Source organism: Phocoena phocoena, chromosome X, assembly GCF_963924675.1.
Source record: "Phocoena phocoena chromosome X, mPhoPho1.1, whole genome shotgun sequence".
NCBI classification, from domain to species: Eukaryota; Metazoa; Chordata; class Mammalia; order Artiodactyla; family Phocoenidae; genus Phocoena; species Phocoena phocoena.
In genome coordinates this window covers 129215755-129225075 of record NC_089240.1, presented here as the reverse complement: position 1 = coordinate 129225075, position 9321 = coordinate 129215755, and the positions used below count along the sequence as shown (strand labels likewise).

Sequence of the window (9321 nt, the reverse complement as noted above, 5' to 3'; positions counted from 1 at the left end):
CTGACTCGTGATTGGTTTCCACCGACAGAGCCTGCAGGCTCTCCAGCCAATGGTCGCCCCCTTACGAAGCTCCTCACCGCAGAGAGCTGTGTAACCCCAATGAGCCTGCGCAGACAGAAACCTACATCTTCCGGTCCCTCTAACCGGCCTACCTCGGGCCCAGGCTCCCCGTGAGCGGCTTAGCCATGAGGCCTCCAGGTGATGCTCCTCGCAGTAGTGTGGCTGGAGCTCCCCAGTGCGCATGTGCAAACAGAGCCCCGCCCCACCTCCTGAGGCCTCTGAGAACGTAAGTTACCCTGCCAAGCCTGCAAACCCCAGGCGAGCCCCGTGCACTTCGAAGTCTGTGTCAGTGCCAGCCTGGCCAACTTCACGTGTGACCAGCCTGCTGAGCGCAGGTCCCTGTCATCGAGGTCTGGAAGGGAGTCGGGCACCTGTGGGCCAGGCCCGGCCAGCCCTCTGGTCTCCCACATGTAGCTCGGGTCTGCATGTGTGTTCGTGTGCACGCGTGCGTGAGTCGCGGCCCAGCCCTGCGGGGATGAGGCCAGGGATGCAGAGCGGGCGGTGCCTGCCCTCCTGGGGAGGGAAGCAGGGGGCTGCTGCTGGGCCTACTGAGGATGGCGTGCGGCCGTGATTCCAGGGGTTCCAAGGCTCCGGGGACACAGATTTCAGCCACGTCACGCTGCAGGCTAGGCCCGGGCTGGCCTGGTGCATGGGGGAGACTAGCTGGGAGCAAGGGCTTTGGCGGCGGGGGATGGGGTGGGAGAGGGGCGGGGGCCCTCACCCCAGGGCCACCCCCAGTCTCCTGGCCCTTTGCTGGCACAGCCCTCATGGGCTTTCCCTCCCCCAGGAACAAAGTCTTGCGGCTCTCCGGGGGCCTGGAGGTTCCGGGGGCCCTCAGCTTGGAGGTGACCCTGTGTCTGCTGGCCTGCTGGGTGCTGGTCTACTTCTGTATCTGTAACGAGGGTCAAGTCAACAGAAAAGGTACAGCCAGGGTGACGGCAGGCCTGAAGGCAGCACTGCCTGTTGGGTGTGGGTGTCTGCCAGCAAACACTGCTGCCACGGGAGGAGACGGCACGAGGGCCAGAGCCCGAGGAGGGGCAGGGACTTCAGTCCGGACCACTTGATCCCCACACCCTGGCTGGAGAGTCCTCTCCACCCTGCACCTACAGGCCCGGCAGCCTTCCCTCCCGAGTGGAGGTGGAGTGGGCCCGGCAGCGGCTGCCCCTTCCCTGGGGTGGGGGGCATCCCTGGCTCGCCTTCCCTGGCTCGCCTTCCCTCCCTTCCAGTTTCTCTCGGTTCTGGTTCTGCGTCAGCTTTTGACCTTCTCGGGCTATCTCTCTCACCTGCCTGTCTGCCCTCGGGGACCCAGCGGGGAGCGTGGACCCATCCCTCCCTCAGGGGCTCCCTGTCAGGTTGTGGGGACAACTGTGTGAACAGACACACAATACGACAGCCTGCCGGTGGTTGCGGGACACGCGGGACACGGCCAGGTCTCTGGAGGGCGGGAGCGTTCCAGCAGGGTCCGCAGAGCAGCCGCTTGGCGCTGCTTGCGTGGGAGGCAGAGGCCTTTGCTGTCGTCTTGATCTTGCCTCTGTCTCTGGCTAGCTGAGTTCTAATCCCCGGCACCAAGGACCCCCGCCTCTCTGCAGACCAGGACCTGGACTCGGCACGGGAGGCGTGGGACCTGCCTGCGGGCTGTGGCCTCGCTCCCTGCCAGGGGAGGGCCCTGCCTCTCCCTCCCTCTGCAGCTTACCTGTGCTCGCCGTGGCTCCTCACACCTGCTCTACCCTCGCTCATCTCCAGGTATGGATAGATGCCGGGACCCAGATTTTCTTTTCTTACGCCATTGGCCTGGGGGCCCTCACGGCCCTGGGCGGCTACAATCGCTTCAACAACAACTGCTACAAGTAGGCACTACAGCCCTGCCACCCCTGCCCTGCCTGCCCGTGGGCAGCAGGCAGTCTCACCAGCCCACACGGTCCCCTCTGCCCCCAGGGATGCCATCATCCTCGCACTCATCAACAGCGGGACCAGCTTCTTTGCTGGCTTCGTGGTCTTCTCCATCCTGGGCTTCATGGCCACAGAGCAGGGCGTGCACATCTCCAAGGTGGCGGAATCAGGTAAAGACGCCCCAAGCCCCAGCCCGGCCTCCGGAGCAGCGGCAGCTGTTGTCGTAACGGACCGTGTACGCGAACGCACACAGAATGACGTTCTGAGAAATGAGAACAATTCAAACTCAATTTGTCCCATCACTCTGGGCCAGGAGGCCTGGCTGAGCAGCTGCGAGGCACAGCTGTCCAGCCACCTCAGGCCAGGCCACGTGGAGCCCCGAGCCCCCATCTGTCTGTATCCAGGGGCCTCGGGGTAGGCCCTCACACTTGCCTGAGTGTTGTAGAGGGAAAGGTCGGCCTTTTCTGGGTCAGTGGTGATCTGCGACCACAGTAGCTGCCGGAACCCAGGTACAGAAGGCTGAGCCAGACACGCCACTCTCATGGGTACAGGTCTACCAAGGGCTCGCGGGAACCTTCCAGCCCCTGGTATGGCGCGCACGCGCGCGCGCACACCCACCCACACACACACACACACACGAGGGCTCGAGTGGCCCGGCAGTGTCTTGACAGAAGTCGAAAGGCCCTTGGCCACAGGGTGCCCTGGCATCGTCCACTTCTCTGGTACCGTGGCGCAGGGTGGAGGGGGACAGGACGTGGGTGGGGGGGGCTCCAGGTGTCCCCACCTTGCCCCTTTCCCCTCAGGGCCTGGCCTGGCTTTCATCGCCTATCCCCGGGCCGTCACGCTGATGCCTGTGGCCCCGCTCTGGGCTGCTCTGTTCTTCTTCATGATGCTGCTGCTTGGCCTTGACAGCCAGGTTTGAGAGGGGGGACGCAAGAGAGGGGGCTGAGAGGTGGGGCGGAGGGGTGCTGGCGAGCAGAGGGCACACTGGGCGACGGGAGATGGCAGGTGGTGGGGAGGGGCACAGCCTGAGTTGCCCGGCCACAGTTTGTAGGTGTGGAAGTCTTCATCACCGGCCTGCTGGACCTCCTCCCGGCCTCCTATTACTTCCGTTTCCAAAGAGAGATCTCCGTGGTCCTCTGCTGTACCCTTTGCTTTGTCATTGATCTCTCCGTGGTGACTGATGTGAGTGGGGACAGAGTGAGGGATGCCCCTGGCCTCAGGCTGCCGGCTGCCACCTTCCCTGACCTGGCTCCATCCCCAGGGCGGGATGTATGTCTTCCAGCTGTTTGACTACTACTCAGCCAGCGGCACCACCCTGCTCTGGCAGGCCTTCTGGGAGTGCGTGGTGATCGCCTGGGTGTACGGTAGGTCTGGGCCGACAGGCAAGCCGGGGGTGCGGTGCGGTCAGGGGTGGTGCGTCTCTAGCCCTGGCCCTCTGGCCTCACGTGACCCCAGGAGCCGACCGCTTCATGGACGACGTGGCCTGCATGATCGGGTACCGACCTTGCCCCTGGATGAAATGGTGCTGGTCTTTCTTCACCCCGCTGGTGTGCATGGTAAGGGCCGGGGGAGGCTGGGCAGAGCGAGGGACACTGAGGGCTCGCAATGGTGGCTGCCGGCTGAGCGCGAGGCTTCTCGCCCGCAGGGCGTCTTCATCTTCAACACGGTCTACTACAAGCCGCTGGTCTACAACAACACCTACGTGTACCCGTGGTGGGGCGAGGCCATGGGCTGGGGCTTCGCGCTCTCCTCCATGCTGGGTGTGCCCCTCCACCTCCTGGGCTGCCTCCTCAGGGCCAAGGGGACCGTGGCTGAGGTCAGTTCCCCGCGCCCCGTCTCCCGCACACCATCCCTCCCTCCCGTTGGGTGGAGACGTGACCTCCAGAGCGCCCTGCCCCTTCTCCCACCCGCCAGGAGGGACAGACCGTTGTGCCAGAGCCTCTGGGCCAGCTCGGAGGGGGGTGTACGGGAGGAGAGTTGGCCCTCCAGGGCCTCGCTCAGGTGGTGGCGGCGGAGGAGAGGCCTGTCCCTGGCCTCTGTTCTAGCAGCCACTCGGCCCTCCACTGAACCCCTATTTCCCTAGCGTAGGGAGCGGGGCCTGCTCAGGAGGGGCGCGGCCCCGGGCCCCAAGTTGGTGGCAGGTGGCAGGAAGTGGAGAGAGGCCAGGGACAAGCAGGTGCCCCTCCCCAGGGACCCAACGTGTCCCTCTCTCCCGCAGCGCCGGCAGCACCTGACGCAGCCCGTCTGGGGCCTCCACCACTTGGAGTACAGAGCTCAGGACTCGGATGTCAGGGGCCTGACCACCCTGACCCCGGTGTCTGAGAGCAGCAAGGTGGTGGTGGTGGAGAGCGTCATGTGACAGGTGCCCCGGCTCACATCACCAGCTCACCCTCTCATAGCCATAGCAGCCCCTGCTCTAGCCCCCCACCCCCCCAGGGGGCTTGCCTTTCCCTGACACCTATGGGGGTCTGCCTGTGGGGGGGAGGGGAGGAAGCACCAGAGTGCTTATAACTAAAATAACTTTTTCCATTTTTAATAAAATGCCAAAAATATCACAACCCACCCAAAATAGATGCCTCCCCCACCCCCCTTAACCAAGCTGGTGCCCACGCTGCTTCCCAAGCCCTGCCGCCCGCCCTCCAGTGCCCGCTACCGTCACGTCTCACCCGACCCCACCAGGCCCTGCCTGCCTCTCTCCAGGCTCTGCCCAGCACACCCTTGGGTGGCCCCTCACCCCAGGGGCAGCAGTGGCAGCTCGGGGAACAGGGGGACTGGAGAGCAGAGGGGGCAGGCGGGGGGGGGGCAGCAGAACCAAGGCGAATATTTCAGCTGGGCTAGACCCCTCTCCCCGTCCCTACTCTAGAAGCTTAGAGAGCCAGCCAGCAAGGGAACCTTCAGTTCCTGAGCCAATTGCCACCAATAGCAGTTGTGTGAGCTTGAGTGCATGTGTGCGTGGGTACATAGGGTCTAGACATAGATCTCTATTTCTTAGCCAAGGGGGCGTCATCTCTTACCTGACAGACTGCTGTGCGCCTGCTCTCTGGGAACCCCTCCTCCCTGGGCAGGTCAGTGGGTTATCGTCATGTCACCCAGGATCACGCCCCAACCACACAGACCCACGTCCTGTCCCACGGCACCCAGGAGAGGGTCTCCCTCCTCCCTGGGGCCCCCTGTGGCGCCAGACTCCCACCCCACTGCCTGGGAGTGATGGACCCCCCTGTCTCTGCACCCCTGCCCACCCAGGGCCTTGTGTGTGTGCACGTTTGTGTGGGTGCACACGTGCACAGGAACACGTGGGTCGGTGCTGTGCACACACGGCAAGGCCGTGGTGGATGGGAACCCGAGGCTGCTCTCCTGTCAGCAGCATTCCCTTGCCTTAAGTGCGAACTCGACCGAGGCGGTCATTAAAAAGGGGTCGGGGGCTCAGAGGCATCTGAGCTGTGCCTTAAAGGAAGAGCGAAGTTTAGATAAATGCCGAGGGTGGGAGACCGGTCAGTACCTTGACTTTTCTAGCGTCTTTATTGTGGACATTTCACATGTACGCACAAGGAGAGAGGATAGTGTTTTTAAAAATCCGCCTACCTTTCACCCGGCTTCAACACTTGTCAACGTTTCACTAGTTTATTTTGAAAATAGGGAAGGGTTTAGGGGTGAGAGTAGTGAAAATAATATCTCTTGAAGAGATAAAAGAAGAGGCACCCCTCGAAGCTTGTCCAAATACAGGGGTGCCCGTGCACCCCTCTCGTAAGGGTATCGCATGGCCCTGAAGCACAGGGCCCGCGTAGGGTTGCAACGGGATGTGGTCGGCAACAAGCGGCTACTGGTGTTTCGGTCGCTGTCTCTCTGACTTTCACGTCAGTTCTCTCTCCACATACGCTGAAGCTAGCGATCACCCCACCTTCACTTTGATCAACCTGGAGTCGCCATCTGGGTTCCCTGCCAGGACCTCATGATGGCACCGCCTCCTGCCCCTCCAGGCTCTGCCCTTTCCTAGGTCTGAGGGCGCAGGCCAGAGAGCAAGTAGGGCTGGACACGAGGGAAAATTACCCACATGGTTCCTGCCCTCCAAGGTCTGCCACTCCCATTGAGGAGTGCCCCTCTGGTGGCTCTGAGGGCCCCTCTGTGGCAGGAGGTGGGGTCATCGTCTAGGAATGATGAGGGAGGTGGTAGGAGACATGAATTGAGGAGAGTAGGCAAGGTTGGGGTTTGGTGAGGAAGGTTTTGGGGGTTTGAACTATGAGGAAGTGTACTGTTGACCAAACACGAAGGCTAGAGGGAGGTGATGATGGTTGTGGTTGAGTTTTCCAATGAAGGGTCATCAAGGACCCAGACCCTTTCCTTCCTGACCCTTTTAAACAGCATGTGGGTGTTCTAGGCTTGGTGCTGGGTGAATGACTCCTGCCTATGAAAGAAGAGCTCGTAACCATTGTATATTTTCTAAATAATTCGTTTTATTTTAGTCTTTTAAATAAGGTGCTCAACTCGCCAGCCTCATTTGTGAGCTCTTTTGTGCCTTATGCTTTGTCGTATCCCCAGTGCCATGGGCAGTGCCTGGTACCCACAAGGTGCTCATTCACTCATTCAAGAATTATTTGCTGCTAAGTGCTAGGATGCAGGGATCCAGGGCACCTTGCCCAGCCTGTGGGGTGGACGTGGGGTCAGCAAACACTTCCTTGGGATCATAATGCCGGACCTGAGTCCCTGAATCTCGGAGGCTCAGCAGGATGTTGAAGGCTTCCCTTCCATTAGCAGCCAGGGTCTGAAGCTGTTCCTATGCCAGAGCTCACGGCGGCGGCGGGGGGCGGGGGGGGCGGGCGGGCGGGCGGGGGTGGTGGTCAGCGTCCGATTAGTGCTGATTGAACAACTGTTATGTGCCTGGTGCCGGGGCGGCAGGTTAATCACAGTTCTTGCCTTCAAGGAGCCTCTCGGCCAGTCAGGGAGAGAGCAAAGCACTTCAGCCCCAGGTAATGAGTGAGCGCACGGGCACTCCCCAAGGCCGCCAGGAGTGAGCGGTCCTGGAACCCATGGCACCATGAGGAGGGGCCAGCTGGCCCAGAGGCTGGAAGCGGGGTAGGTCGGGAAACACGGCGGAGAGGAGGGCGCGCAGGAGGAGGGTGGAGTGGGGTACAGCCCCTGGTCTGGCTCTGCCTTTGCCCCCTTGCCTTTACCTCATTTGGACTTGGGAGCTCGCTCCTTGTACTTCTAGCTCTTTGGCCGGAGAAGTGTCTGACGGTGCTCCAGAGTCTGGGTGTCATCGTCCGTGAAGGGGCCGTGAAACGTTCACTGACCCCCCAGAGCTGCTCCATCTCGGAAAGCGTCACGGTTTGTTCCACGTGTGACGGCGGGAAAGGGGGTTACCGGTAAGGTCCAGGCGCCCGCAGAACCACAGCACAGCCCTCAGGAGGAGGCGTGGGGCTGCGAGGGCTGCACGGACATGACCGACTGGGCTCTGGCACGTGGAGCCCCTCTTCCCCCTCCCCTTGCATTGGGCCGCCGGCCTCGTCTGCTCGTGGCTCTCCAGGAGTCTCTTGAGGGCCCCCTCGACTTCCTTGTTCCTCAGACTATAGATCATAGGGTGGAGCACGGGAGTGACACTGGTGTAGATTAAGGACACAGTTTTGTCCTGTTCTGGGGCGTAGCATGACTCGGGGCGCATGTAGATGAATGTCGTGCAGCCGTAGTGCAGAAGGGAGACCAGCAGGTGCCCAGCACAGGCGGAGAAGGCCTTGCCCCTGCCCTCAGCCACGTGGATTCTGAGGACGGCAGCGATAATGAACCCGCAGGAGAGCAGGGTCAGCAGGAAGGGAACCAACAGGATGAGCAGGCAGACGAGGAAGACCGCGACCTCACTGGCCCGCGTGCGTCCGCGCAGGCCTGGAGTAGCACAGCGGGGATGTCACAGAAGAAAGGACGGATCTCACGAGACTGACCAAAGGGGAAGAGGGATATCAGTGTGGGGAGGGTGAAGGAGAGCGCAAGTCCGCTGACTCACGCCAGACCCAGCATCTGCAGACACAGGGTCCTGGCTATGATGACTGTGTAACGCAGGGGCTTGCAGACGGCCACAAAGCGGTCGTAGGCCATCGCAGCCACGAGGAAACACTCTGCCCTGCCCAGGGCGCTGAAGAGATGCATTTGCAGGGCTCAGCCCAGGAAGGGCATCCGCTGGCTCCCGGACAGGAAACTGGCCAGCATGCTGGGGACGGTGACCCATATCTAGCCGATTTCAATGGTGGACAGGTTGCGAAGGAGGAAGTACGCGGAGTCAAAGAGGGTGATGAGCGCAAGAGTCGTGTGCCCTGCTAGGGTGACAAGATGCATGTTTAGAAACAGAGCAAACAGGGAGATTTGTAATTCAGCCAGGTCCCCAAAGCCCAAGACACTGAATTCAGAGCTCAAGGTGTGCTGCTTCTGCAGTGGGGCCATCCTGCGTTCTCCTCTGTCGAGCTCCTGGGCCGGAAAAGGCAGCTTTCTAGCAATTCTCTAAGTCATGGGAGACCCTGGAGCCCTCTCCACAGATGGCCGTTGTCCCCATTCTGTGAGCCTTTTGAATTCTGCCTTCTGTTCAGTGAGAGCGGCGGAGTGCTCGCTCTGATGGTGACGTCACTTTAGTTCACCTGTTGAGTTATTACAGAAACGAGCCGAGATGAGTGAAGTTGTCTTTGACAGACCCTAACGAAAGTCCTCCTTCTGACTACGTTTTGAAGAGCGGCCTCAGGGTAGGGGTAGGGTGCTGAGCGTGATGTTACTTAGGTTGGAACAGAGGCCGGGCCGGCGGGGTCATTGACGCCGTGGGGAATTCCCGTGGCATGGAAGGTCCGGCGAGTTGGTCTTAAGGACACTTTGACTCTGTGCGTTGGCTATGTTGTCCCTCCCTCGCCACCGCCCCTCCCCACCAAACTCCCAGGGTTCCTGCAGCCTCCCCTGTTTCAGCTCCGTTGAGTCACAGGGAGACCCCGGCTTACGTGTCACCCCGCTCTAGACACCTCTTCTGAGCCCTGGGCTGAGTCAGGCGGATTCTCTCTCTGGCTACCCCAAAAGCCTGTGGGCTCCATGATGGCAAGAATGATTTCTTATTTAGGCTCTCAAACAGTGGCTGGTACATATTAGTATTATTGGTGAAGATCTGTTGACTAAAAGTCTGTTGCTCGTTTCTGCATCCTCTGCAGTTAGGGCAGAGTCAGACATTGAGTAGGCGCCCAACACGTATGCTTGAGTTAATGGTTAAGTGAAAGCAGGGAACCTTTGACGTATTGGGGATGCTGAGGTCATGATCGTCCAGGGTGGGAGGAAGCAGGACAGAACTAGGACATAGTCGGCACCTTCCCAGACTTTGGGGGACACGTTTGCTTCTCTCTTCCCCGGTAG

At 60.8% G+C, this 9321-nt stretch overlaps 1 protein-coding gene and 1 pseudogene across 1 annotated transcript; one reads left to right on the top strand and one right to left on the bottom strand.

Annotated features, from left to right (window-relative positions):
• The first annotated feature begins 1806 nt into the window (after positions 1–1806).
• On the top strand, positions 1807–4312 carry LOC136142367 (sodium- and chloride-dependent creatine transporter 1-like). Its single transcript, XM_065900387.1, has 8 exons — positions 1807–1907; positions 2026–2120; positions 2754–2866; positions 2998–3135; positions 3215–3317; positions 3409–3509; positions 3599–3769; positions 4172–4312. Exons 2-8 carry the CDS (start codon positions 2075–2077, stop codon positions 4310–4312), a joined length of 813 nt encoding a protein of 270 aa, XP_065756459.1. The 5' UTR covers positions 1807–1907; positions 2026–2074.
• Positions 4313–4683: 371 nt separating this feature from the next.
• LOC136142325 (olfactory receptor 10V1-like) lies at positions 4684–8379 on the bottom strand (annotated as a pseudogene).
• Positions 8380–9321: the final 942 nt, after the last annotated feature.

Bases quoted from the DNA above. Each gene is read 5' to 3' on its own strand.
- LOC136142367 (XM_065900387.1), top strand. From the start codon at position 2,075: ATGGCCACAGAGCAGGGCGTGCACATCTCCAAGGTGGCGGAATCAG. The intron at 3,136-3,214 runs GTGAGTGGGGAC...CTCCATCCCCAG, and splicing joins ATCTCTCCGTGGTGACTGAT to GGCGGGATGTATGTCTTCCA. The intron at 3,510-3,598 runs GTAAGGGCCGGG...TCTCGCCCGCAG, and splicing joins TCACCCCGCTGGTGTGCATG to GGCGTCTTCATCTTCAACAC.